The sequence below is a fragment of the Fusarium oxysporum genome, chromosome 12 (genome assembly GCF_000149955.1).
Source record: "Fusarium oxysporum f. sp. lycopersici 4287 chromosome 12, whole genome shotgun sequence".
NCBI classification, from domain to species: Eukaryota; Fungi; Ascomycota; class Sordariomycetes; order Hypocreales; family Nectriaceae; genus Fusarium; species Fusarium oxysporum.
Genome location: NC_030997.1, coordinates 1,489,151 through 1,513,988, shown reverse-complemented (window position 1 = coordinate 1,513,988; position 24,838 = coordinate 1,489,151). Strand labels below are relative to the sequence as shown.

Below are 24,838 nucleotides of genomic sequence, written 5' to 3'. Positions count from 1 at the left end.
ATTTCTGTATATGTCCAGAACAAGCAACCCCGTCTATATGCAGGAACATGTGATAACCCAGACGATACAAAGTTAAACCTGCATGACTTGCCATAAACTGCTTCAAACCACCACCAGAAGTTCCAGAGCAATTACCATAAGTTCCCTCGCTCTTATCAACAGACCTACCAGATTAAAGTTAGCGCAGGGAAGATCGGACTAGCTGATCGAATGAGCTTCTAGATGCTAGCCTTGGCGCTCAGGGGAACTGCAGGGATTAGCGTTGCAATCGCGCGGGTTCAGTATCGAATGGGGGACGTTAGGCCGTGGGACTTTTATCCAAGTGCCGCGACTCCGCTGCGTGATCCGTAATTTTAATGCTGTATGTCGATTGATAGAGCAGGTAGAGGAGGAGACCTTTTTGTCCGTGGGTTTAGGGTTTCCTATCGCGGTTAGGAGAGATGGCGACATTGCAGACGCGGGATTTCTCCGCTGATAGCGGAATCATCGTCAATCGTGGTAGACAGAGTTATGAAGCCGCTGCAGTAGTAAAGGCGATCAAAGTCAATTGTGAGGATAGGCTTCGGCTTATTGAAGATCACTTTATTCTCGGGCTTTTGCGGCGTATCAAATGAATATCTCCGAGTAGGATCCTTACTCGTGTAAACTGTAATGCTGGAATAAACTTTCGTCTTACCCTGTAAGAACTTTATCTGACAGAAATATGAACCAAACATGTAACCTAGCGACTCGTAAATCCCTTTGGTCGAAAGTTTCAAGGTTTCATCGGTTCGTTGTTGGATGTTTTTGTTGCTATATTGGAGGTGTTGGGTAATAAGAACACTGTGCAGGAATGGTGAGCATTGCGCTGGTTTCTTATTTCCCAATTATACCGATCCTTCGCATCCGTATCTTCCGTGAAGACAAACTCTGTCAAGCTCGGATAAGCTTTTCTAACAATGATGCCATACCTAACACCTTTTCCTCCTCATACCTCCTTCCAATGATCTGTACTCCAATGTCAAGCCCTTTCATTGTTTCAGGATCATAGAGGCCCCGTATCCACTCATCAATCGCATTGCGCGGCGCATAATCATGTAGATAACTATGGCGCGCTTCATCAGCTGCAGTGACATATATATCAGACGATGTTGGATCCTCAGAGCTTCCAAATTTTGCAAATGGGAACGACATAGCTGTGTAGTCGAGAAAGTTCCATATCTTGGCGTAGCCAGTCCATCTGCTCGACCTATGCGGAACAGCTGTATGAGGCGACACAGGACTGATTATAACGTCGACACATTCCCCATCCTCTAGACCAGCAGTCGTAGTCCATTTCTTATTGTAAGCCTCCTGTGCTGCTGTCTTTCGGCGGTTGAGTTGCCAGTATTCATACACTGATATCGGTTTGGACGAGTTGACGAGCGCCTCGACATGGGCAATCATCGGCTCGCCTGCAACAGCGACTTCAGTCTTGATATCCTCTCCACCGTCTGCACGGTAAAACTGGTCCTGAATCTCGATGCAGCTTGAGTGGTCTGCTGTACTCCACGGAATGACTTTATGCCCTGCCTTTTCGAAGATCGCCACTGCACGGCGGACGGCTTCTTGGATTTCTGGATGAGGTCGCACGACCCCATCGTCAAGAATAACGCCTATGGTGAGTTTTTGCTTCTGCACGCCCTCAAAATGGGCCTGTCGCCATGGAATTGGGACAACATTTGGGTCAAGCTTCCACGGTTCTGCGAGTAGACATTCCTTGGTCAAAGCGATGAGGTTCGGGAGCGATGGACTCATGGGACCAATTGACGAAGGAACGTGAGATTGTCCCTCATGAGAATTTGCTGCACCGGAGTATGAGAACCGACCAGACGAAGGCTTCAGCCCAAAAAGACCGCATAGGTGACTTGGAACGCGAATTGAGCCTCCAATGTCTGTTGCCCAGCCCCCAAGTGATCCAGACATTCGCATCAGAGTAGCTTCGCCACCCGATGAACCACCTGGCGAAAGCTCAGGTCTACCAGGATATGTAGTCAATCCCCAAAGGGGGCTTTCAGTCTCGCCATACATGATACTCTGAGGTATAACTGTCTTGGTTATAATGACTGCACCAAGCTTCTCCAGAATAGTCACCATCACAGCGTTGTCGCTGGCAGGCTTGAATGAACGACCGACATAGCCCAGGGTAGTATCGACGCCAGCGATGTTGAACTGGTCTTTTACCGAAACCGGAATGCCGTGGAGAGGACCGATGAGCTTTTGGTGTTTTTGGAAATACTCATCAAGATATTTCGCACGCTCAAGTGCTGATTCAAATAGAGGTTCACTGAGGCAGTTTGTCTACAGTATATCAGCACCGCCGTATACTGAAATGTTGCTTTGGGCTTACCTCTTTGTGTGAATCAATGGCCCTACGAAGAAGTCAGCAATGACAAATAGCTTACAGTGAAGTGATTGGTTTACCTGCGAATCGTGGCAGCGACAAGTTTCTCTGCTGTTATCTTTCCCGTCCTTAATTGTTCGAGAAGGGTAGAAATATCGGCATGTTCTGGAACGCTGCTCTCATGGCTCACGGCTGGGAGTTGAGCCTCGCAGCTTTGGATGGCACCATCGCGATCCTCCCTTTTCTGCTTCACAGTAGTCTCCCAATACATAGTGCTCAATCGCTTCCCTGTGATTGTAGACCAAATTTGGATATTTTATAAGAATTAAGTATCTAAAATGCCTCGTTTAAAGGGAGAGTCACCAGGCAGCTAGGCTATTGGTTCTAGAACCGGCAGTTGATAGCTTCTCGTGATAGAGATAAGAGGGTCGCTCCGAACTCGGCACTGTATCCCCGAAAACGCCCCCGCACGGCACGTTTCAAACCCGAGATGCATTGCCATTTCGCATTTCGCATCTGAAATGAAGACGGAAACCAACAGTACCTATTGTCAATGACAAAAGAAGGTATCTACATAGTCATAACAGACCTGAAGCGAACCTTCCCACTCTCCATCTTCTCAAAAGCCTCTCGGTGCTGAGTCGTAAAGTCAAACTTTTCAATGATACACTTGATATCATGCGTATACGCAAACGTGATAGCATCCTCCGAATCTTGCTGATGTCCCGTGTTCCATCCATGCACGCTGAGGCCCTTCATTATCATGTGAACAGTATTGAATTCAACCGGTCCAAGAGGTGAGAGAACGACCAGCTTACCCAGAGCTGCAAGACCTGCAGTGAGGGGACTGACTGCCTCTGCATTCGGCGCCGTTGACAAGATCATGTTAGCGCCTCCAAGCTTCTGCAATGCCTCGCAGGGATCATCTTTACTGGAGTCGATGTAATGATGAGCACCCAACTCCATCGCAAAGTCCTTCTTCTCGCTCCCGGCGCTCATGGCAACAACTGTATATCCCATCTTGGAAGCATACTGAAGCGCCAGGTGACCTAGTCCTCCCAGGCCTTGGACGGCAACAAGACCACCTTGGAGGACGCCAATGCTACGGATGGCGTTGAAGACGGTGACTCCAGCGCAGAGAAGAGGGGCGACTTCAGCTGGGTCTGCGTCGGAAGGGATTCGAACGGCTGCTTCAGCATGGAGCAAGACGTATTCAGCGTAGCCACCATCCGTGGTCACGCCGTTGATCACACCATTGTTGCACAGTTGAAACAGTCCCGATTGACAAGAGCGGCATGTTCCATCGTGGCCTTGTCACAACATCATCAGTCAGCCACCATGGTAATTTTAAAAGCGCACTGAGACTTACCGCCATGCCAGGCACCACCAACACGCTCGCCAACCCTGAAGTTTCTTACTCCATCACCAACAGCAACAACATCTCCAACAGCTTCATGGCCCGGTACACGAGGAAATAAATCTCCAAAGCGACCTTGTTGCATCCACGAATCAGAGTGGCAGACGCCGCATGCAAGGACTTTAACCAAGATGAAGCCTGGGCGAGGTTGTTGAAGTTCTACTTCTTTGAGGGTCAGCTTTGAGCCACTCTCGTCGAAAGATGCAGCTTGGTAGGTCTTTGGGAGGGACATGTTTTCAGAGAGATTCAAAGTGTGAGATGGTATGTTGAGAGGGTCAGATGATTGTTGGTGTGTTATGATAAGACGCCGCTAGCTGTGATCTTGCACTCTTATATATACCATTTCATCACCATCGCTTGATTTATCAGCTCGGAAATATTTCTTAATGAAACTGAGCCCCTGGGCCAAAAACGCCGTTACTGGGGGTGCTACCGTGTCGGTGCAAGTGAAGTTGTGTTGCAGTCGGTTTCGAGAACCGAGACCGAGAGCCGAGCACCGAAGAACGCCAACGCGCTTACCAATTGCTAAGAAAAAATGCAACACAGGTTACGTACTAACACTGCGACATTCTTAAGCCCTATCAGATTAATTGGATTGAGATAGATTGTAACTACTGCATGCCAGAGGTCTCCTCAATGCCACGCTCCTCCATCAGCCAGTCAAAGTTATCCAGCGCACTAAAAGACGAGAAATAATCCCAATTACCACCAAATTCTAATCCACCAAACTCTACCATCGGTTGAGTGACAGTCTGATTATTCAGAATATGGTCAAGGACCTTCTTTATCACGCCCCTAACATTATGCGCCACTGAACAATGCGTTTGCGACGGGCATGATGTCTTGAGATATCCCAATAGAAGGCTGAGCTGCTGAATGATTGATGATCGAGAATATGTCTCACCGGCGATGATGCTATCCTGTGGTGATATGGTAACTGGGACGGGCTCTATGAGTTCCATGCATAAGACAGCTCCAGCGAGAGTAGCATATCCCATGATCTGACTATTGTCAGACTAGCTCAAATTGAACGAGGGTGAATGGGTTTAACTTACTATCCACCGGCATTTACCTTGCAAAGCAGCCCATATATGCTTCTGGGCCCAAAAGTTCAACGTCAAAACCACCATCTCGAAACTGGTTCGCAGAAGCTCATTTCTTGGATGACCGTGCTTGACGAACAGTCGCTGGAGGAGGAACATGTTCAGCAAATGGTCAAGTCTTATCAGCAGCTTTGGGTATCCTGTTTCAAGGTTTATTTCTCTTATTTCTTCCTGGACAGTATCCCAGATAAAGTGATGAGGTAACTGCCTGTAGAGTTCAAGTTGTTTCTCTTTGAGGGTCCTATTTTCAGAGGAGGCTTAGTCATAGAGTTATTTACAAGATTCATCAGGCTTTCACTTACATGATGTCTGTTATGCTGGAATGTGTGTCCTGGGCGAGTACAACTTCGAGGATCTCGTCTCTAACTAGCGCAATCATCATGCGAACGCGCAAAAGCGAGCTCGAGTAGATACGACCATCTGTGTTCCATCCATCCCGGTCTAGGCGTTGAGATTGCCTCTGGAATGTCTCTTTGTCGGAGAGCAAGGCTGATTCTTCCAAGTCAAGTGGAGACTTGATAGAACAGAACTTGCGTGTCAGAAGAGGCGGTCTCCCAACAAAGGTTGCTAGAAACTTGTCGACTATGAAGATTTGACATCCTATACGCCTGCGGATCTCGGTCGGTACTGATGACACGTTTTGTGACGACTTGTATCGATTGTCATGGAGTCCGGAAAACGTCAACATCGCTACTGTCTCGGCGTGAAACTTCCAGTACGGCAGGCCTGGGCTGGTCAGACTCGATTATATCCAGGCGGTTAACCTGCCAATGGAAGCACTTTAGGGAGTACCTACTTGTCTCGCCATGCATCCACGCATGGAGAACAGACCGCTTGTACATCAGAAACAGCATAAGAGTACCAGAACTCCCGCCCATGTTCGCAAGGGTTATACAGGAAGCGCAGTACTCGGTGCAGTGACGTATAATCCTCTTTGACTCTTCATTTGAAGTAGTTGATAACTCGCCGAGAGCTGTGTAGAGAAACATGACGCCAACAGTTTCCCACCTTAAGTTGGGGCCAGAGAGGCTTTCTATCCATGCAGCCGGGTCATCCTGATCCTCCCTCAGTGTGTTTCGTGTGTTGATACATATTCTACTTCCCATCTCGCGCAACTTTACTGTATTCGCTTTCTCGCCAAGATAAGATCTGAAGGTGTCCCAGGTACTAGTTAAGAGTCTATCACCAACGCTAGCCAACCAGTCATCGTCAAGGCTAACCTCAGGTCTGGATCTATGCAGTAGAGACTTTTCAGGTAGTGCTTGGAGGACTTTGGTGGCCAGTTGGCTTGCTTCTTGATCCATACTTACCATGCTTTGCAACTCAGCTACTGACGGCAGAGCCGAGACTGATGGTGAAGGGGGAGCATTAGCTTCTGCAGCCAAGGGGCCTTGCGCAGCTAAACTCGCTTCAGTCTCCTGATACGCCGCAGGAAAGCTTGTAGGTCCAAAAAAGCCCTGCGGCGGTCTCGCAGCAGGTGAGCTCCATAGCCCATCGTCAGGTCCAAAATTCCGTGTCTGAGCTGAGGGGACCGCGGCCTCGGAGTTCAAAGCCGATGCTTCAGACACTGGTTGCTGAGAAAGTCTCGATCGAGAGGGGGTCGCTGCTTGTTCAGTCGATGCATAGTAACACGCAGATGCACCATTCGGCCGTCTCCTACACCGACAACATATTGGATAACCGTGGTCGCACGCCACTTTTCGGCGCCGACAAGGCTCGCATGCTTGCTTTTTTCCATTACGCCGAGTAACAAGTGGACTAAACATGACGGCGGTCTGGATTGGGCTCCTGCGCTCATTGGAGTGGCTGTTGAGCGCCGAGATATGCTGAGTGTTGTTTGCCGGCGGAGATTGAACCTGTCAGCAAATTGTGCTGACAGCCAAGACCGAGCGCCGAGCGCCGATGCATGGGGAACAATCAGCCAGGGAATCTTACCTAGTGCTTATTCAACTTTCGTTCGGTGCCCTCAGCCAGAGCCGTGGCCATTAGAAACAGATTAGCAAACTGTCGTGCTATATACTTACATCCCTGTGTAGTTCGAGGTCGACACGAAATCCGCGAAAACTGTGACGGTATTGCTTGCGACTGTCTTTTGGGACTGGCGATTTCACACCCAGCATGTGAAGCATGTAGATACACGACAGAGGGACCAGGGTGTTGACTGTGCCATATAAAACACCAATTCAAATTGAAAGTCAAATAATACATTAGCTATCCACCAAGCCTCATAAGGGTATTCTGTTCAATCTCTTTCCCCCATCTCAAGATATAGCCATTCCTGATGTTTTCTATCCCCAACCCCAGTTCGTCTGAAACAGCTCTTAGCAGTCCTTTACATCTTGTTTTCCAGTAAACCAGTGTATAACTTGCACATTATGCCCAAAACCAGATTTTTCATCTAAGCCTCGAAGCTTTAATGCTGCATTTCCAGAATGCAGTCAAATGTAGTAGCGGTAGGGTATTCTTTGATGGTGATGTGATCGGTGTCCAGATCGTATCACTTATAAGAGCGAGAAATGATGAAATCACATGTAACCGCCCGTGATATGCGTCAGCCAGCCTTTGACGCGTTTTGAGACTGGTGACGCGTCGTCCTCGCCGTCATCCTCAGCAGGTCGCTTTTTGGACTCATGCGTCGGCATTTCTTGAGTCAGCGCCTCCTCGGCTGGTGTCTCTTCTACTGGTATCTCTCGGCTTGGCTTCTGGTGTTCTTTTGCCAAGGTACTCATGTCGCTGGCCGATGCGCTCTCGCCTTGGTCGGGCGCATGGTCGAAATCGTAAATGGGCTCATCTGACAGTTCCGAGGATACGTCAGAGCTAAGTTCGATTATCGGCACGTGATCCTGCCTGTCGCGCAGCTGGTATCTGCTGCCCTCATTCGCGAGAGCTTTTTGCGGTTCACGAGCTGGTGATTGTTGCCGCGGTGCAGAAAACCGAGGTAATTCTGGTTCCTCTGGTTCTTCCTGTTGTAAGTAAGGTAATGATTGCTGCTGTGACTTTGGTTTCGGTTTTGGAAGTAAGCCCGCAAGGGTATGTCGTCTGATTTCTTTGGTAGTCTCTCGCAGATGAGCAGCCAATTCACTGTGCGGATCAAGATGCCAGAGAGTGCGCTCAATAGTAGCGCGCAGCATATGAAGATTCCCTTCTTCGTGAGCCGCGCGCTCAGCGGCGGTGAGCTTGGCCATGGCAGCTTGGGCTTCTCTTCTGGTGGAGGGTCGGTAGAGTGAGCTCATGAAGTGAGGGGACGGGTGGGGACACGTGTTTATAGCGATTCAGGCGATGCCATGGGTATTTTGATTTATCTCATGCAATCTCAACTTCTGTCCTGAGTGAAGATATGAGGTATTGTCTTCTTGTCATGTCTTTTGAGGTTGAGACTGGCGTGAATAGGGTTGGACACGATCGGTAATATTAAGAGGTTGGTTTTATTTTTCAAGTGTCTCCACTCGGGGTCTTTTATTTATTATGCATGATGAACTGTCAATGCTACTGGAGCCTGAAAAACCGCGTGGTAGCATCGGGTGGATCTTGCTGATAGCGATAAGCCAATCAGCTTCATGATGACGACTACGGATGACTCATCCCTGATTGCGCTATGACGCCTACAGTTTAGGCTGGCCACTCAAAGCACCATTACATAAGTGTTTCAGGTCCCCACTAACCTGTTTTTAGATCATCCAGGTCAGCCTTAGGGTAGCTTCATCTCTTTACCCAACATTTGCCAGCCTTTAAAAGAGTTAGATAAGTATTTTATATATGTAACTAACAGTTTTACACATCTCTACTAGCTTTCAACTGCACTCAAGTCAGTTTGTTGCGGAAAAAAGGGCCAATAAAGACATGCCAGGTTAAATGTGTATTCAATGGGATAGAACTTTGACTAATCTAAGGTTATCACACCTACATTAGTCCCCGTTGCTTGCTTTATCGCATAAGACACTAAATCCAACGTATCCTTGGGAACAAACAGCTCATCAGTGGTACCGATAACCTTATCGAAATGAGCCAAATAATCTTCCGGACCCGTCGCGCGAGAATGCCCAGGTACCGTAGCCAACGTCGTTCTCGCGGCTCTTCCACCACCAACACTGAACAGCTCTCCAGATATCGGACACTCCGCGCTGCACAGCGCCACGACGAAATCTGCCACGAGATGCGTATGGAAATATTCTCTCGTAATTCTCTTGATAACAGGCGACAAGTCCGACATGCGGGATGCTGCTGAGGGAAGAACGCCGTTGATCTTGATCCCATGCTTGGGACTCATGCGCCCAAGATCGCGGGTCAAACCAAAGGTGGCGCCTTTGCTTGACACATAACCACCATCACCACCTGCTCCCATACCGATGAGGCTGTCAGACGAAGTATTAACTATCCTCCCATACCCTTGCTTCTCCATAGTAGGATACACTGCACCAATGAGCATAACAGTACCCAGTGCCGCAATCTCCCACGTCCGGCGGAAGGATTGGACGTTCACATTGTCGTGCGAGCTAGCTTCACCAGCAGTGCCTGCATTGTTGACAAGGATGTGGATAGTTCCGTACGCCGCTAGCGTATCTTGCACAAGCTCTTGGACTTCGCTCTGGACAGAGATATCATGGCCATCTGCGATGGCTTCTCCTCCCTTTGCTTTTATCTCGTCAACGACAGTTTGCGCACGAGATATAGTGCCGCGTTGGCCGCTTAGAGAACCGCCGTAGTCATTGACGACTACCTTTGCACCATATGATGCCAGCAGAAGAGCATACTCTCTACCGAGGCCGCCTCCTGCGCCCTGTAAAGAGCATTGTCAGTGTCATCATAGATACAATCGTACGCGCCAAACCTACAGTCACGATGGCAACGCGGCCTTGAAGAGATGTCAATTTCGTTTGAGACATGATGAAGACTGAGCCGTCGTTGATACAGAGATCGGAAATTAATAGAATGGTAGGTGACAACCATGCTCGCCGGACTTGTTCTATAATCAAGATTTCCCCGCACTTTGGCGCTGATTATTCAGTGATGGATAGCGCGCTGTTGAGTCAATATGCCGCTAAATCTCGGGTTTAGGGGACCTCGGTGGCTTGAGTCAGCAAGCGAGTCAGTGGACTGAATCGCCTAGTGGACCCATTCGGCCAAGGATGGTTTGAGAGGCCTTGATAGATACGCCACTTATTGATGCACGATAATCTGGGGAACAGATGAACTAACCATAGTCACTTCTCGGTGCGTGAAGAGTGTTGCGAGTGAAGCATTTGCGACAACATGACCGACTTCAACACAATGTTCGAAGACACCAGATTGACAGCTTATTTGATCCTATTAAAATGTAAGTCGAACTTGGAGCATACCAGAAGAAGGCATAGGCCACTGACAGGTCTTGTTCAGATTATGTGATTCCTAGGACCAGACTACGAGCCCTTATATCACGGATTCTTGGAAAGCAAGAACCAACGCTTCAGCATATGCTCGCCAATGCCACTATCCGATGGTGAGAATTGGTAACCTTGTGTATGTTCCAGTGCTGAAATTGTGTCTAGGTTGTCATCTACGTTATCGATACACCAATTCAGAGCTCTCAGCTCTGGCCAGTGTGATGCCAATGCTCTGCTGCAGAACTGCCCAACTCTCCTCGAAGAGAAAGCCACGGCCGAAACGGTACCATATTTGCAAAGATTTGATCGCGTCCATATTCTGACGAGAACAGATCGTGGGGGACGACTATCGGGGGCATTACCTGGTCAAATATCCCAACCCGACACACATCATATTCTATGTGTACGGAGGCGGTTTTGTCAGCGGTTCGCCAGGATCCGTGATGCCGTATCTGCTGCAATTGAGCGTTGAACTTCAGGCCCGGGGGTTCAAAGCTGACATGTTTGTCGCGGAGTACGACCTCGCCCCAGAGTATCCCTACCCAGGTGCTCTTAGGCAAGTCGTCTCAGCATATCGATACATCGCCAGTCGGAATAGACCCATCATCCTGGCTGGTGACTCAGCCGGGGGCAATCTCTGTCTTGGACTACTTCGACACTTGGTCAAGCCCCACCCGAGTATTCCACCACTGACTGAGACTGAGGGGGAAACGGGAAGTGTCGTGGCAACTTGCCTAAACAGTCCGTGGGTCAATCTGCAAAACAATGGGGAATCATATCGGCAGAATGCGAACCAGGATTGTCTCGACAAGGGCGCTCTCGACCGTTGGCGGAAGGCATATCTAGATGGGAAGCCCTTGGATGAGTACGCGAATCCTATCGATTGCTTAGATGGGTGGAAGGAGGTTCTGCCCCAGAACACGCTCTTGGTAACCGGCGACCTCGAGCTCTTTGTCGCCGACATACAAAAGCTGGCTCAGAATGTCCTCAAATTAAGTCTTCCCACCCTGCGTCTTCGGTGACTTTGAAACTGACCATTATAGCAGAGCGGCTATAATGGCCTTGAAATGCACGTCGAGCCTAAGAAAGGGCATGTCTGGAGTCTGGTTGACTTTGGCGGTACACAGCCTGGGCTACCAGCGGCTCGGGGTGGACAAGAGGAAAATCACGCGTATTCCGGCATTCACTTACAGGCTGACTGGATAGTTGACCGATGTGGAGTCTGAGATGAGGAAGACAGTCTACTTTTTGTTTGTTTATTGGAATCGTATTTATTTTGAACAACGTTGTGCAACAATCGATACGAATTAAGCATTGATGTATTGGGCATGACACTTCTCTTTAAAGATCCTGCCCCTCAAAAGCTGATGGCATTGTAATCTGCTTTTTTATGAGTTCTCTGAAGTTATGGCCTATATAAGCGACCTATCTTAGTCCAAATTTGTTGTTTACCTTGGTATAAAGCCCTAAAGTGGTTTCAAGCTGTTGAGATAGAGGTAACTTAGAATTTCAATAGACAAATATGCAACGAGCTGTGTTCGGAATAACATGTAAAGCTAATATTCATTCTAAACAGCGTACTAACTAATGTAATTACCCACAAAGGGAGCATCCAAAGCCGCCAGAAACTACAAGCTATCTAACGAGCATGAGATCCATCCTAAGCAGTTTTATCATCAGACCCTGCCGCCTCGCCCAGATGAGTCCTGTGGAAATGACGTGGCTTGACCTTGGCAGCGTAGAGATCATCAAGCTCCGCAGTAGTTCGGTTCTTGGTCTCAGGAAGCCAGACCCAGCAGCCAGCAAATCCGATGAGAGTGGTAGCACCAAAGATGAAGCCAACCTTGCCACCAAGGTTACCGGCATCTGGGTTGAACATGTACGGGAACACGAAACCAACCAGCCATTGAACGATACAGAGGACGATGTTGGAAAGGCCTTGGGTTCGTGAGCGAAGACGCCAGGTTGGGATCTCTGCCACGACGGTCCATGCAACTGTACCCAAGGTGATCTGGTAAACGAAGCCCTGTCGAAATCACGTTAGAACAGATATGCTGTCGAGACGGGGGATTGTTGTCTTACCCAGACGAACATGAAGGCAATGGTGACGAGGTTCGTAGACCGACTGCCAGGCAAAGAAGCTCCACCAACGATGAACAACGTGATTGCACAGATAAACTGTCCCCACACAATAAGAGGCCGGCGACCAACGACAGTCAACAGGGGCCAAGAAAGGATGTTGGCGACAAACATGCTGCAGTTGTTCAACATGCTCAACAAGAAGGACATCTGTGCACCAAAGCCAGCCAGTTGATAGTAATACGACTGATATCCGAGAACAAAGATGATACCGCTGAGGTACTGGCAGCCATAGATAAACATGCTGATAAGCGTGCGTTGTTTATCAGGCTTTTGAAAGCACGATGCGTAGGAGACAGATGACGTCTCAGAGCGGTAGTCCTGCTCATGCCGAATAGTCTGCTCAATAACAGCAAGGATGGCCTTTTTATCAATGTCCTTTGAATCGCCGTGCAGACGATCGAGGGACTTGACGGCAGCGTCTCGGCGCCCAGCCCGAACCAACCAGACAGGTGATTCGGGGCAGAGCCAGATGGTAGGAAGAACGATAGCAGGGATGATCCATTGACACGCAAAGGGGATGATATAAGAGTCGGCGTCGTTTCGGGGGCCAAGCTTATACATGATTCCAGTGAAGAGCAAAGTACCACAGAACTGGATAAAGTTGGTCATAGCTGTAAGCCAACCTCGCAGCTTAAGCGGAGCAACCTCTGAAGCGTACAGGGGGCCAATGATGAGCCATGCGCCGATGGAGAGACCATTGATGGCTTTTCCAACTGTCAAAATGGGAAGAGAACCATCGCGAGTCGAGTGGTATTGAAGGCCTACTCCAACAATAGAAATGGCGCAGAAGAGCATGTTGGTGTATCGTCGGCCGATCCTATCAGCTAACCATCCAGTAATGGCAGCTCCGAGAACAGCGGCAAGCTGAGACACGCCGCCGTAAAGGCTCTGCCACGTAGCAGGGATGATATAAATCGTCGTATCGCCTTGTGCAAGTGTAGTGCCATAGTCCTCTCTGCAAGACTGTCAGGTTGAGTACTCACGATAACAGATACAAGGTGACTTACCGAAACTTGGGGATCGCGAGCAGATTACCTGCAATGATACCATCTATACCGTAGCCGAAAACAACAAGCTGGACGTATAAGATCCAGAGAGTACTTCGCCAGAAAATCCGAACGCTCTGGGCGAAGCTGAGGGTCTTTTCGTAGGCGATTTGATTGGCGGCAGCTTCAGCATGGTCCTCTGCCTGCTGGATCTCGAGGTGTTCAGCAGTAGTCATTGCCGTAGCCTCCTTCTTCGAATCCATGACAAAGATCTGTATAAGAGTACGAGTAAAAGAGATCTTGATTCCTGCAAAAAGAAACAAGGTTCTGTTGGGAGCAAGAGAAACTCAAGAATCTCGTTATTGACAAGGGGTTTTGTAGTTGAGCACGAAACGCCACAATAATGAAACTGTGCGTTCTAGACAGCGCAGCAGTGCAGTGCTAGTGGTCAATAGGTCTGGTTAGTTACCAAAGATCAAAGAGCTACCAGCATCAACCCCATGGGGAAGCGGTCCTGGGTCATGCTGCCCAGGCCACGATAGGGAACAGTTCCCCGCGTGGAGATATTGACTCGACTGGAGAGTCAGCTTTGCGGAGTTGGAGCTGCTAACCGCACTAGCTCCAGAGTCATGGGGCTAGCTTAGTCTGGGGTATGGAGTCAACATTGGCGGTTGTCAACGCGGGGTCAGTAGCCGAAGATCTGGACTTGTCAATTGTGGAAGTGTTGCTTGCCAAGACCCTGTGGTTTATTTCTTTGCTGCTTCGTCGCAATCTGAGCTAATTTGTCCCTTCATACTCATCCTTGTCGACTCACTCAACCATCAAGATGACAGTCTCAAACGGAAACAGCTACGCTACAACCTTCGACAACCGGGTCGGTGGTACACCTATTACCCGCGACAATGCCGCTCCTTACCAAGTATCTGAGCATATCCTATGCGCCCCAAGGAAGCTCCGAGTTGGATGTATAGGAGCTGGAGCCTCTGGGATCATGATGTGCTACAAGAAGGAGAAGGAATTTGGAGATGACATTGATCTGGTAGTTTATGAGAGTGAGTAAAGTCTGGCCCCAAATGATAGGTCAATTGAGCATCATCTAATCTCCAATCTCCCCAGGGTACCCCAAGCCCGGTGGTGTCTGGTACGCCAACAAATACCCCGGTTGCCGCTGCGACGTTCCTTCGCCCGCCTATCAATACCCTTTTCACCCAAAAGCAGATTGGTCCAAGTACTATTCCCCCGCGGCTGAGATCCAATCGTATTACGAGTCATTCGCCAGAGAGAAGGGCTATGTGGATAACTACATCAAGCTGTCTCATCGCGTCGACAAAGCCACTTGGGATGAGCCCAACGGACAGTGGATCCTGACTGTAACGGAGACCACGGATGGCCGAGAGCGAACTTTCGAGGATCGAGTCGACTTCTTGATCGCCAACATTGGCATCTTGAATACTTGGAAGTGGCCCGACATTCCTAACCGTGAGGCATTCCGTGGACACATGACGCATTCAGCGGACTACGATACCGATCTTGATCTACAAGGCAAGACTGTGATCGTCATTGGATCTGGCGCCTCTGCCATCCAAATTGTCCCAGCTATCAGGTCGGCAGCAAAGAAGGTCATCTCGTTTTATCGCACACCGCAATGGATTGGACCTGGTCTGTCCATGGAAGGCTACACAGACTCTGAGGGACGAAACTTTCTCTGTGAGTTGAGGTAAACTCGTTTGCAGGCTTGTCTAATATGGCTTTAGATACCGATGAGCAAAAGAAGCAATTCGCAGAAGACCCAAAGGCGTACTTAGAGCACCGGAAGGCGATGGAAACAAAGATCAACGCCAGTTTTCGACACAATATCGCTGACCACCCAAGCCAGAAGATGGCTCGCGATGTAAGTGGATTCAAATAAACCTTCTCAAATAGAACCTGAATCTGACATTTGTTTTCCAGTTCGTGGCGCAAAGAATGGCCAAGATCCTGAAGAACGACGAAAAGTTGACGCAACGCCTAATCCCAACCTTTCCCATGGGATGCCGTCGCCTCGGTCCGGCGGAAGGATTCCTCGAGTCTTTCCACGAAGACAACGTTGAATTGGCCGAGGGCGAAATCGAGTCTTTCACCGAAAACGGACTACGCGTTACCGATGGAACAGAGTACAAATCAGACGTCATCATTTGCGCGACTGGCTTCAACGTCAGCTTCAAGCCACATTTCCCTGTCATCGGCCGTGACAATGTGTCGCTTGGTGAAGCTTGGAAGGACGATCCAGCTGCTTATCTTGCGCTTGCTGCCAGTGGCTTTCCTAACTTTATGCGTAAGTTATCTCAGTATGGCGCTGATGCTAGGTACTAATTGACATTTAGTGGGTTCGTTGGGACCAAACTGTCCTGCGGGCCATGGATCGTTCATCACTGTCTTGGAAGCTGCGCAGAACTACATCTGCAAGATCATCAGGAAGATCCAAACGGAGAACATCCTCACTATGGATGTCAAGCCTGAGGTTGTTGACGAGTACAACGAACATGTGCATGAGTGGTTGAAACGAACGTAAGTAACCCTTCAAACCGTCAGAACACTTCGGTCCGCTAATGCTCAAGTTACAGTGTCTGGGCTGCCGGCTGTCGTTCATGGTACAACCAAGGCCGACCGAATGGCAAGATCACGGCGCAGTATCCAGGATCTCTTGTTCACTGGCGGTTGATGCTTGAGAACCCTCGTTACGAGCACTACAACATCCAATACAGAAGCCGTAATAGGTTCGAGTTTATGGGCAATGGCTTCACGTTGCCTGAAGTGAATGGTGGAGATTTGGCATGGTATTTGGATCCAGAACATATAGCAAAGCCTCTATTCTCAGAATAATTATAGATTGTTATGTCATTCATGTTAAAACCATTGTATTCAGGTAGTATTACACTTCCATTGTGGATATCGATTAAAAAACTCCTTATCCAACTTCCAATTGTTCAAATCCAATATCTTGGAGACGAGTTGCTGCGGGTCATGTACGAGATCAGATTCAGACGTTGAGATTTCGACTGTGAGATATTTTCCAATGTCGGTAGAAACATCGTACACACGATCAGGATCTGACATTGACATCTGAACGAGACCTTCTCTAATCGCGGGCCTGCCAACTGTCAGTCAGGAGTCTAGCTCGTAGAAAGTCATGCTTACCATGCTATAAGATCAGCTGCCATGGGGTGATGCACGACTAGCTGTAAGGGTGTTGGCCGAAGCCAAGGCGGTAGGCTATGGTAGGCATCTTCACTACGAACAATCTGCCACTGTTTGCGAATCAACGACAGTCAGAAAACGGTGGGTGGGGATGCGTACCCTCAATAGTAGATACAAAACCCAATAAGTGGCGAGATACTCTGAAGTCCGGCGTGTTTTCCGCACCGGCTCCAAATACATCTTCAGATCAGTCGATAGCGAATTCTGTTTATTATCAACCAGAAAGTCTATCAGGACCGGTGGGCCGATGGACTCTGGGTTCTGGCTAGCACGCTGTATCATATCATGTAATAACACGTCTTTCGCAGCCGATGAAAACATTAGCATGGACATGCTTGGGCGGAAGGCGGGGAGGTTATGCTTCATGCAAGCGTCGAATAACTCGGTGAAGCCGTCGAGAGGATCCGGGGTACGCTGCTTTTCGCGCTGATGCGATGAACTGTCCTCGACTTCAGGGAAGTGATCCATGTCGTTGTTATCTCGCAGCAGGTGACTCGGGCTGCTTATCCATCTCATAGACATGGCGGCTTCGGATTCATGTCCCCGAGGCGTCTGTATCTGTGATGAATCCATCGTAGAGAAGTGGTCTGAGTCTTTATTCCGGACTGTGAGGGATTGCGAGTGACTGAATTCGGTCGTAGCTCTGTCGTTTTCATCTGGATGATCCATATTGGCCAGCTGAAAGTCGTCTCCGAGAATCGCATCCATCTCATTACCGTCTGTGTTTAGTAGGTGGGAGCTATCATGAAGATCCAATGTCGCGCAATGGATTAGGTCGTCTGGTAGATCGTGTCTCGATGTTGTGTCGTGAACCATAAGTCCATCCAGATCTGAGAGTCCGGTGGATTGCAAGTGGTCATCCACGGCCACTGGTGCGGGTTGTACTGTAGGACGCACTTGAGTGGTGTCGTTGAAGCTCGAAGACCTCACTGCAAATGCCTGTGCAGAAGCGTCCCTCTCGTTATTGCTATCGTAGCTGGCCGTCGGACTACCATCAGAACAGACCAATGGTACATTGAGTATCGAGTTTGATCTTAGGTCGCGTTGGCGTTGCAGTATGTTCTCCATCTCGTCCCAGAGACCGCGCATTTGTTGGAGCTGCCGACTCAGTTAGCCACCTCACTTCAGGCAGATTGAACGAGAGAAGACCAACCTCATCTTGTAATTGCAGGTTCTGGGCAGCAATCTGGGAGGCTTCAGTCTTGCCGGCTGATTTAAGAAGAGATATCTGAGCCTCGAGTCCTTCGATGTACTGCTTCTGCCGCTTCCGATGCTGTCTTTGCGCATTCCTGTCTGTTTGGCGCTTCTTAGCGCGTCGCGATTCAGCGTCGGCGGTCATATTGATGGCCTCGTTTGCGCCAAGCGAGGGCATCGATCGTGTTAACTGAGTAGTAGGATACAAAGTGTACACTCTTCTATTTGTGATATCTGGCGTGATTGTTGTGTAGCACTGTCAATTGAAGGCAACGGATGTGATGGAAACGAGAGAAAGATTATTTGCCATCGGACCCCTTCCCCCTCTTTGCGCTTCAGACCATGTTCCCCGAATTAGTTAGACTAACGGGGTTCTTGTAGGCCCCGGAATCGATCTCGACCCCGCAGATCCCCCAGCTTTCAGGCGAGCTAGTCCTGTAGCCTACAACTTGGAGAATCTCGACCTCAACCAGTGCTATTTACAATTATGTCTTGAACCTTGGGGTATGTGAATAGTGGAGTGTGAAGCCTGACCAGAATTTCCAAAGGGATACGTTTCTTTATTGGTTGTTTTGCTGGTTTCAAATGTATCGATAATATTATGTAGACTAATCTCTACCTAAACTACTTATCCAGGTTCTGTCTCGCTGGATCGAAGTGTAATGCCGCCTCGTGGAGAAAATAATGAAGCTATCCTCTCTTTTCCATAGAAAAAGCCTACAGTGGCAAGTTTAATATCCAGCACGGCTTGGTTTTGACACCGTGAAGCGTGTCGAGTTTTATCAACATTCTGATCTCAATTACCCTCGCCAGAACCCGAATTATCACACCCTTCCTTTCCAGATCGTGACCCGCCTTGATATGAGCTGTGAATACTTACTAAGGATGACTATCAGGCCGACTTATGAGAGGGAATGGAAATAATCAGACGAGGTCTTATCCAAGTCAATTGTTATGCGGTACCCCACGCTGTTTTCACATCATTTCAAGCCTAACCTCAAATGGTTTTAGTGGTGTGTTATAACCGAGGATTCAAGCTGACTCGACTGACTGACTCGACAGTTTCCCCCGCATCCAGGTGTCATTATTCCCTGCATGGCTTCCCCTCAGTAACCCTCCATTCGGCTATGTACCGTCAGTCCGGGTCAGATGACGCCGAGTACGCTTTTGGCCACGATATGAAGATAATGAAAAAGGCATGGTCTAGCTGAGAAAGTAGTGATTTGTCTACCGTACGTCCATTGAATTAGCTCGTCTCCGATCCTGAACTGCCCCATCCATCATGACTATATCGCAAAGCAACAATGAGAGCAACGGCACGAAGCCACCAAGAATCCCAACTACACAAGGATATGGCCAGCATCCACTGCATGATAGATCACAGAGGCCCTTGAAAGTCATCGTCGTGGGTGCAGGCCCTTCAGGAATCGCAGCGTTGATTGAGCTGAAGAAACTACCGCACATTGAGATTTTATGCTTCGAGAAGAATGCTGATGTTGGAGGAACATGGCTGGAGACGAGGTACCCTGGCGCAGCATGTGACGTTGCAAGTCACGCCTACCAGTATTCGTTTGACTACAAGACGGACTGGTCCCGACAGTAAGAAACCACGAATTGACAGTCATTCGATCTTTCTGCTGACAACAATAGCTTTTCCCCTGCCGAGGAAATTGGCGAGTACTTCATCTCAGTAGCAAAGAAGCACGATCTATACAACAAGATTACCTTCAACTCCCGCGTAATTGGCGCCGAGTGGGACGAAAATACCGGGCTTTGGCGGGTTCAGGTTGCGCGCGACATCTCGCCTGAGAGTGATGCTGTCGTTGAAGACCATCATGCTCACGTTTTCATCAATGCGGGCGGAATTTTGAATGATTGGAAGTGGCCTGATATCGAGGGCTTGCACAGCTTCAAAGGGAAACTGATACATACAGCTGCTTGGGTAAGATGAGACATTGCTTGATTCAAAAGCTTTGACTAACAGTGATCAGGACCCCGAAATCGATCTCAAAGGCGCGTCTGTCGGCATCATCGGTTCTGGCGCAAGCAGCATACAGGTAGTCCCAACCATACAGCCATTATGCCACAAGATCGACGTTTATGTGCGATCACCTACATACATTCTACCGACAGTTGGGTTCGGCATAGAATCCTCCAACTTCAATGCGCCATGTATGGAACCACGATCTCATAAAGATCTTGATACTGACTGTCATTAGATACTGAGGCGGATATTGAGCGGTTCAACAACGACCCAAAGTATTATAAGGCGTTTCGAAAACAGATTGAACAGCAGATGAATGAAAACTTTGCTGCTAGTATTAAGAACTCGGAAGCGCAGGAAAAAGGCAGACAGGTATGCCGATACGCACACAGCTGGGGGATTCTTATTAACTGTGATGTAGTGGGCAGAAAAGATGATGAGTTCAGCGATTGCCTCACCAGAGCTGAGAGAAAAGCTCATTCCCAGGTATGTCTCTTCCATACTGCATCGGTCAATCGCTGAACAAGCTCTCCCATAGTTGGGAACTCGGATGCCGACGACTTACTCCCAGCCTGCCATATCTCAAAGCCATCCAGGAACCCAACGTGAATGTAATCCGAACAGGTATTCGCAGAATCACAGAAAAGGGAATTGAGACGGATGATGGTGAAACCCATGAAGTCGATACTCTTATCTGTGCGACTGGGTTCAACACTTCTTTCTCTTCCAGATTCAACATCGTTGGTCGAAATGGTGCGAGTCTACGTACTATGTGGAAGACTAGAGGTCCAGAGGCATACCTAGGAATGGCTATTGCGGGACTGCCCAATTACTTCAGTAAGCTACAATGAGCAGGTCATTCAGAGGGACATGCTGACGACCAATAGCTTTGCTAGGACCAAACTGTCCTATCGCGAATGGGTCTCTCATCCCTTGTATCGAGTCGAGGTATGTTTCTATTTTCTCTCTGCAAGATCTCATACTGACAGGGCCTTGAACAGCGCCAAGTACATCGTGCAAGCGATCACGAAGATCCAAACAGACCAGATTCGATCACTAGACGTAAAGCAGCCGATCCAAGACGCGTTCAATGACTACGTACAAGAAGTTCATAAAGACCTCGTCTGGACAGGATCTTGCCAGAGCTGGTGTATGTACCTCCAACCCTACGACTCGACGATCTCAGCTGATGCGTGATTTGTGTAGATAAGGACCGAAAGTCAGGCAGGGTCGTTGCAGTCTGGCCGGGATCAAGCATTCATTTCATGGAGATGATTGCTAACCCACGATGGGAAGACTTCGACATTAAGTACATTAACGTGAGTAAGGTGATTTATCAGGTGATAATGACTGACAAAAGAACTAGCCGAATCCGTTTTCGTTCATGGGCAATGGAATTTCTCAGCGCGAGGCGAAGGGTGAAGATCTGACATTTTGTAAGTACCCCAAACCATCGCTAGAAAGGCATGAGCTTACAATCTTAGATCTTGACGATGTGGTGCCGGACACCAAGGCCTGATTTGGATGGAGTTCAGGAGGCTTTCACGCCGATGTGTCGAGCAACGAGTTGATAACATTGGAGCTGAACTAGCCATATTCACTTTAGTAATCCTAGATTGGATTGGCCTTCAATGGAACTTGTGCCAACTGGAAATAGACCAAATAGCTCTAGTCACCTTATCTATGATCATCTCACACTGCCGAGTGTAGAGTTATCATGATGGTATCCGTCTCCGCGATCTTATGTGTTTAGCAAGCACCAGTGGTCCCCTGAGCCTGGTGATTTACCAAACTGAGTGACCCGCTGCAGGCTTGGATTACTCGAGTCAGCTTGCTATGTCATCACTGCCAAACTCTCAAGTATAAGTGTCCGAACCTGCCCAGCTCGCATTGTCCCAATGACCAGCAAAGCTTTCTTGCACATCCATCAATCACCATGGCACTCCAAAGCTCAGAGAAAGCATTCAGCCGCGGCGTTGCAGTGATAACAGGAGCCGGAGGAGGTTTGGGTTCCGGTCTTGCCCGGCACATTGCTTCATTCGGAATGACAGTCATTATCGCCGACATCGACCTCAAACGTGCCGAGGAAGTTGCCTCAGATATCAGAACCTCCAGTGGAAAGGCCGAGGCGAGGGCTGTCGACGTATCTCGACCAGAGGAGCTGGATGCACTGGCTCAATACGTTCATACGCACTACGGAGATGTCCAACTACTCATCAACAACGCGGCAATCGAGACACTGGGTCCGCTATGGGAATTATCGTCCTCGCGATGGGAGACGACTTTGAACGTCAATATCCATGGTGTCATTCATGGCGTTCGGGCTTTTCTCCCCCGCATGATTTCTTCGGCAAAGGAATGCTACATCGCCAACGTTTCAAGTGTCGGGGCGTTCACCACCATCCCAGGCCAATCAGCATATGCCATCACAAAGCACGCCGTACAAGCTTTCACCGAATCACTTCATGTGGAGTTGAGGTCTCAAAAGACGCCCATACATGTTAGCTCTGTGATTCCGGGACTGTTGAATACTGGAATCTTCGACCGTGCTCAGCACGATAACTCTACGGCTGATCCAGCTTGGGAGAAACATCGAAGGTCAATGGCTGAGTTGGCACGGGAGAAGGGAATGGGCATCGATGAGGCGAGTCGTATCATCGTGGAACAGATCGCGGCTGGGAAGCTCTGGGTTTGTACCCATCCCGCTATCATGACTGAGATATTGCAACAGAGGATTCAGTACTATGATGGCCAGGGAGAGCCTAACATTCCGCCAGCATAGAGACCGTAGTGATCATTAAATGAATTACATCCATCATAGCATCACTCAAGCACCTGGCATCGCGGCATGACTATAAATCAACTTGTCTTCATCCGATTCTTGGGCCTACTTCTAAGATAAGAAAATTCTTGAGGTTTATAACAATCCAGTCTGTAATGTATTGATGAGTGACCCTCCAAATAGCAAGAGCGTAGATATCAGGAATATCCATGCAAGAGAATGGAAGACAACTTCCTGCCTTGTCCTATATAATTTACAGCTTCGCTCTCTGCGACTCCATCTTTTCTTTCCATGACGCCTTCAACACCCGACGCAGAATCTTGCCAGAAGGACTCTTTGGAATCTGATCCATAAACTCAACACCCCCACTCAAGCGTTTATGCTTCGCCTTCCTCGCCGCAACAAACTCCTGTAACTCCTTCACAACTTCTGGCCCCCCATGGACCCCGCCTGCAAGTACTACAAAGGCTCTGGGTGTCTCACCAGAGTAGTCATCAGGGATGCCAATTATGGCAGCGTCCTTGACTTTGGGATGGCCATGAAGCAGATCCTCGAGCTCGGCTGGAGCTACGGCATGTCCCCGTACCTAGATCATTCAGTTCAGCTTATCGAATTTTGTGTAGCAGTAGGCAAAACTTACTTTTATCATCTCCTTGATCCGGTCATGGATTGTAATGAATCCTTGGTTGTCGATCGAGCCAAGGTCACCGGTCTTGAAGAAGCCATCTTCTAGATATGATGCTGCAGTTTCTTCAGGACGATCCAGGTAACCCATCGTAACTTGAGGGCCCTTCGCCCATATCTACCAGGAAAGCAGTCAGTACTAACACTTGTCATAATAGCGAGTCTCTCACCTCTCCAATATTTCCAGCTGGTACATCCTCTCCTGTGTCGGGGTCTACAACACGTATTTCGGTACCTGGAACCAACTTGCCAACCTTTGAGGCGTTGCTCCAGGTGCTCAAATCTGGCGGAGTCACCGTCAAGCAGGACGTTGTCTCTGTCATGCCCCAGGCTTGTCGGACAGCAACACTCGGGAATTTTCTCGCAAGCTGAGCGATCACTTGATCGGTCAATGGGGCTGCGCCCGTGTTGAGTTGTTTGACAAATGATAAGTCGTACCCTTGAGCCGATTTGTCATTCAACAATCGGATCAACAGAGCTAGGTAAGTCAGTTCAAGGTTTCTTTTGACAGATGACAAGGCTGACTTACGAGGCACAAGCCACAGCTCATCACATTTGAATCTCACAACGGTCTCCATCATCTGCTTCATATCGAACTTGGCCATTATAACCATTTGCTGCTCGAGAACAATGGGAAGATGAAGTAAATGGACTAGGCCGGTGACTAGTCTTGTCAATTAAGGACATCTAGAGAGACCGCTTAACTTACTATGATAAAAGGGCAGAACACCCAGTACTGTCCGCCGTCGGTTGGGTGGAGTGAGGGCGCTGATCTGACGGAGTTGGCTGATGACGTTGGCGTGAGATATCTGGACCTGATGACCACCAAGATTAGCATCATCTCGTCTGGGGTCCATAGGCTTTAGCCGAAGGGTCTGACTTACAGCTTTAGGCTTTCCAGTAGTGCCAGAGCTCCAAGAAAGAAACGCACATGGCGACGCCTCGCTGTATTTATGCTCCCAGGATTTCGTGTAGGATGAAGGGTAGAATGACTCTCCTCGTTGCCGCAGGTTCTGGAGGCTGTTTGTCTCATCCTTGGACCCATCAAATCTTAGAATATTCTTTGCTGATAATCCGATTGCTTTGCAAGCGGCTGTGACTTGATCAACGGCGCCCTCGTCAGTAAACACAAGCGCCGTCTTTGACGTGCCAAGGAAGTACATCAGATCATCTCGCATAGAGCCTGGGGGTAATAGTGTAACTACAGCACCCAGCCGACTCGCAGCTAGCATTGCAACAGGATACCAGATAGAATTCTGCCCAATGATGGCAATCTTTTGCCCAGGTCTGACATCATATTCTCGATGAAGAATTGTGGAGACGATGGTAGCAATCGACTTTAGGTCATGAAAGGAAATGAATTCGCCCGTGGCGCTGTCATGAAATCCGCGAGTTTGTGATAGTGCTGGATCCGCTGAAGTAGATTGGCCTAATAGGAGCTCATCACCCTCGAAGATCCATTGCCATATGGAGGGGTTTCCGATTACTGGCCATACTGGGTTAGCGTCTATTTGTGGCTTCTTGGTGTAGGGTAGGGTGACCTACGGGGTTCTAATTGCGGCCCGGAAAACGACATTGTTCACAGAT

The 24,838-nt window shown here is 48.8% G+C and overlaps 12 protein-coding genes across 12 annotated transcripts; 4 read left to right on the top strand and 8 right to left on the bottom strand.

Moving 5' to 3' along the window:
- Positions 1 to 599: 599 nt before the first annotated feature.
- FOXG_14563 (uncharacterized protein) lies at positions 600 to 2,693 on the bottom strand. Its single transcript, XM_018394616.1, has 3 exons — positions 2,443 to 2,693; positions 2,369 to 2,390; positions 600 to 2,319 (listed from the first exon to the last, which is right to left on the bottom strand). Exons 1-3 carry the CDS (start codon positions 2,631 to 2,633, stop codon positions 913 to 915), a joined length of 1,620 nt encoding a protein of 539 aa, XP_018254141.1. The 5' UTR covers positions 2,634 to 2,693; the 3' UTR covers positions 600 to 912.
- A 239-nt stretch (positions 2,694 to 2,932) lies between these two features.
- Positions 2,933 to 4,011, bottom strand: FOXG_14562 (uncharacterized protein; the record flags this gene model as incomplete). The annotated part of the gene is made up of 2 exons (XM_018394615.1): positions 2,933 to 3,672; positions 3,732 to 4,011. 2 exons carry the CDS (start codon positions 4,009 to 4,011, stop codon positions 2,933 to 2,935), a joined length of 1,020 nt encoding a protein of 339 aa, XP_018254140.1.
- A 379-nt stretch (positions 4,012 to 4,390) lies between these two features.
- FOXG_21581 (uncharacterized protein) lies at positions 4,391 to 6,648 on the bottom strand (the record flags this gene model as incomplete). The annotated part of the gene is made up of 4 exons (XM_018401925.1): positions 4,391 to 4,780; positions 4,835 to 5,123; positions 5,185 to 5,608; positions 5,679 to 6,648. 4 exons carry the CDS (start codon positions 6,646 to 6,648, stop codon positions 4,391 to 4,393), a joined length of 2,073 nt encoding a protein of 690 aa, XP_018254139.1.
- Positions 6,649 to 7,031: 383 nt separating this feature from the next.
- FOXG_14559 (uncharacterized protein) lies at positions 7,032 to 8,344 on the bottom strand. Its single transcript, XM_018394614.1, has one exon. The coding sequence runs from the start codon at positions 8,113 to 8,115 to the stop codon at positions 7,408 to 7,410; it is 708 nt and encodes a 235-aa protein (XP_018254138.1). The 5' UTR covers positions 8,116 to 8,344; the 3' UTR covers positions 7,032 to 7,407.
- Positions 8,345 to 8,653: 309 nt separating this feature from the next.
- On the bottom strand, positions 8,654 to 9,765 carry FOXG_14558 (uncharacterized protein; the record flags this gene model as incomplete). Its single annotated transcript, XM_018394613.1, has 3 exons — positions 8,654 to 8,677; positions 8,787 to 9,659; positions 9,715 to 9,765. The coding sequence occupies 3 exons, from the start codon at positions 9,763 to 9,765 to the stop codon at positions 8,654 to 8,656; spliced, it is 948 nt and encodes a 315-aa protein (XP_018254137.1).
- Positions 9,766 to 10,132: 367 nt separating this feature from the next.
- Positions 10,133 to 11,560, top strand: FOXG_14557 (uncharacterized protein; the record flags this gene model as incomplete). The annotated part of the gene is made up of 4 exons (XM_018394612.1): positions 10,133 to 10,196; positions 10,256 to 10,358; positions 10,408 to 10,525; positions 10,575 to 11,560. 4 exons carry the CDS (start codon positions 10,133 to 10,135, stop codon positions 11,262 to 11,264), a joined length of 975 nt encoding a protein of 324 aa, XP_018254136.1. The 3' UTR covers positions 11,265 to 11,560.
- Positions 11,561 to 11,902: 342 nt separating this feature from the next.
- FOXG_14556 (uncharacterized protein) lies at positions 11,903 to 13,756 on the bottom strand (the record flags this gene model as incomplete). The annotated part of the gene is made up of 3 exons (XM_018394611.1): positions 13,392 to 13,756; positions 12,325 to 13,339; positions 11,903 to 12,268 (listed from the first exon to the last, which is right to left on the bottom strand). The coding sequence occupies exons 1-3, from the start codon at positions 13,631 to 13,633 to the stop codon at positions 11,903 to 11,905; spliced, it is 1,623 nt and encodes a 540-aa protein (XP_018254135.1). The 5' UTR covers positions 13,634 to 13,756.
- Positions 13,757 to 14,196: 440 nt separating this feature from the next.
- Positions 14,197 to 16,232, top strand: FOXG_14555 (uncharacterized protein; the record flags this gene model as incomplete). Its single annotated transcript, XM_018394610.1, has 6 exons — positions 14,197 to 14,422; positions 14,487 to 15,077; positions 15,125 to 15,261; positions 15,321 to 15,684; positions 15,734 to 15,917; positions 15,974 to 16,232. The coding sequence occupies 6 exons, from the start codon at positions 14,197 to 14,199 to the stop codon at positions 16,230 to 16,232; spliced, it is 1,761 nt and encodes a 586-aa protein (XP_018254134.1).
- On the bottom strand, positions 16,199 to 18,116 carry FOXG_14554 (uncharacterized protein). Its single transcript, XM_018394609.1, has 4 exons — positions 17,761 to 18,116; positions 16,707 to 17,705; positions 16,548 to 16,657; positions 16,199 to 16,500 (listed from the first exon to the last, which is right to left on the bottom strand). The coding sequence occupies exons 1-4, from the start codon at positions 17,977 to 17,979 to the stop codon at positions 16,272 to 16,274; spliced, it is 1,557 nt and encodes a 518-aa protein (XP_018254133.1). The 5' UTR covers positions 17,980 to 18,116; the 3' UTR covers positions 16,199 to 16,271.
- Positions 18,117 to 18,934: 818 nt separating this feature from the next.
- FOXG_14553 (uncharacterized protein) lies at positions 18,935 to 21,380 on the top strand. The gene is made up of 11 exons (XM_018394608.1): positions 18,935 to 19,400; positions 19,452 to 19,743; positions 19,793 to 19,973; positions 20,021 to 20,157; positions 20,207 to 20,271; positions 20,324 to 20,622; positions 20,673 to 20,733; positions 20,787 to 20,935; positions 20,992 to 21,104; positions 21,152 to 21,221; positions 21,270 to 21,380. The coding sequence occupies exons 1-11, from the start codon at positions 19,084 to 19,086 to the stop codon at positions 21,302 to 21,304; spliced, it is 1,719 nt and encodes a 572-aa protein (XP_018254132.1). The 5' UTR covers positions 18,935 to 19,083; the 3' UTR covers positions 21,305 to 21,380.
- A 341-nt stretch (positions 21,381 to 21,721) lies between these two features.
- FOXG_14552 (uncharacterized protein) lies at positions 21,722 to 22,567 on the top strand (the record flags this gene model as incomplete). Its single annotated transcript, XM_018394607.1, has 1 exon — positions 21,722 to 22,567. One exon carries the CDS (start codon positions 21,722 to 21,724, stop codon positions 22,565 to 22,567), a length of 846 nt encoding a protein of 281 aa, XP_018254131.1.
- Positions 22,568 to 22,820: 253 nt separating this feature from the next.
- On the bottom strand, positions 22,821 to 24,827 carry FOXG_14551 (uncharacterized protein; the record flags this gene model as incomplete). Its single annotated transcript, XM_018394606.1, has 6 exons — positions 22,821 to 23,153; positions 23,208 to 23,369; positions 23,422 to 23,729; positions 23,781 to 23,915; positions 23,961 to 24,737; positions 24,797 to 24,827. The coding sequence occupies 6 exons, from the start codon at positions 24,825 to 24,827 to the stop codon at positions 22,821 to 22,823; spliced, it is 1,746 nt and encodes a 581-aa protein (XP_018254130.1).
- Positions 24,828 to 24,838: the final 11 nt, after the last annotated feature.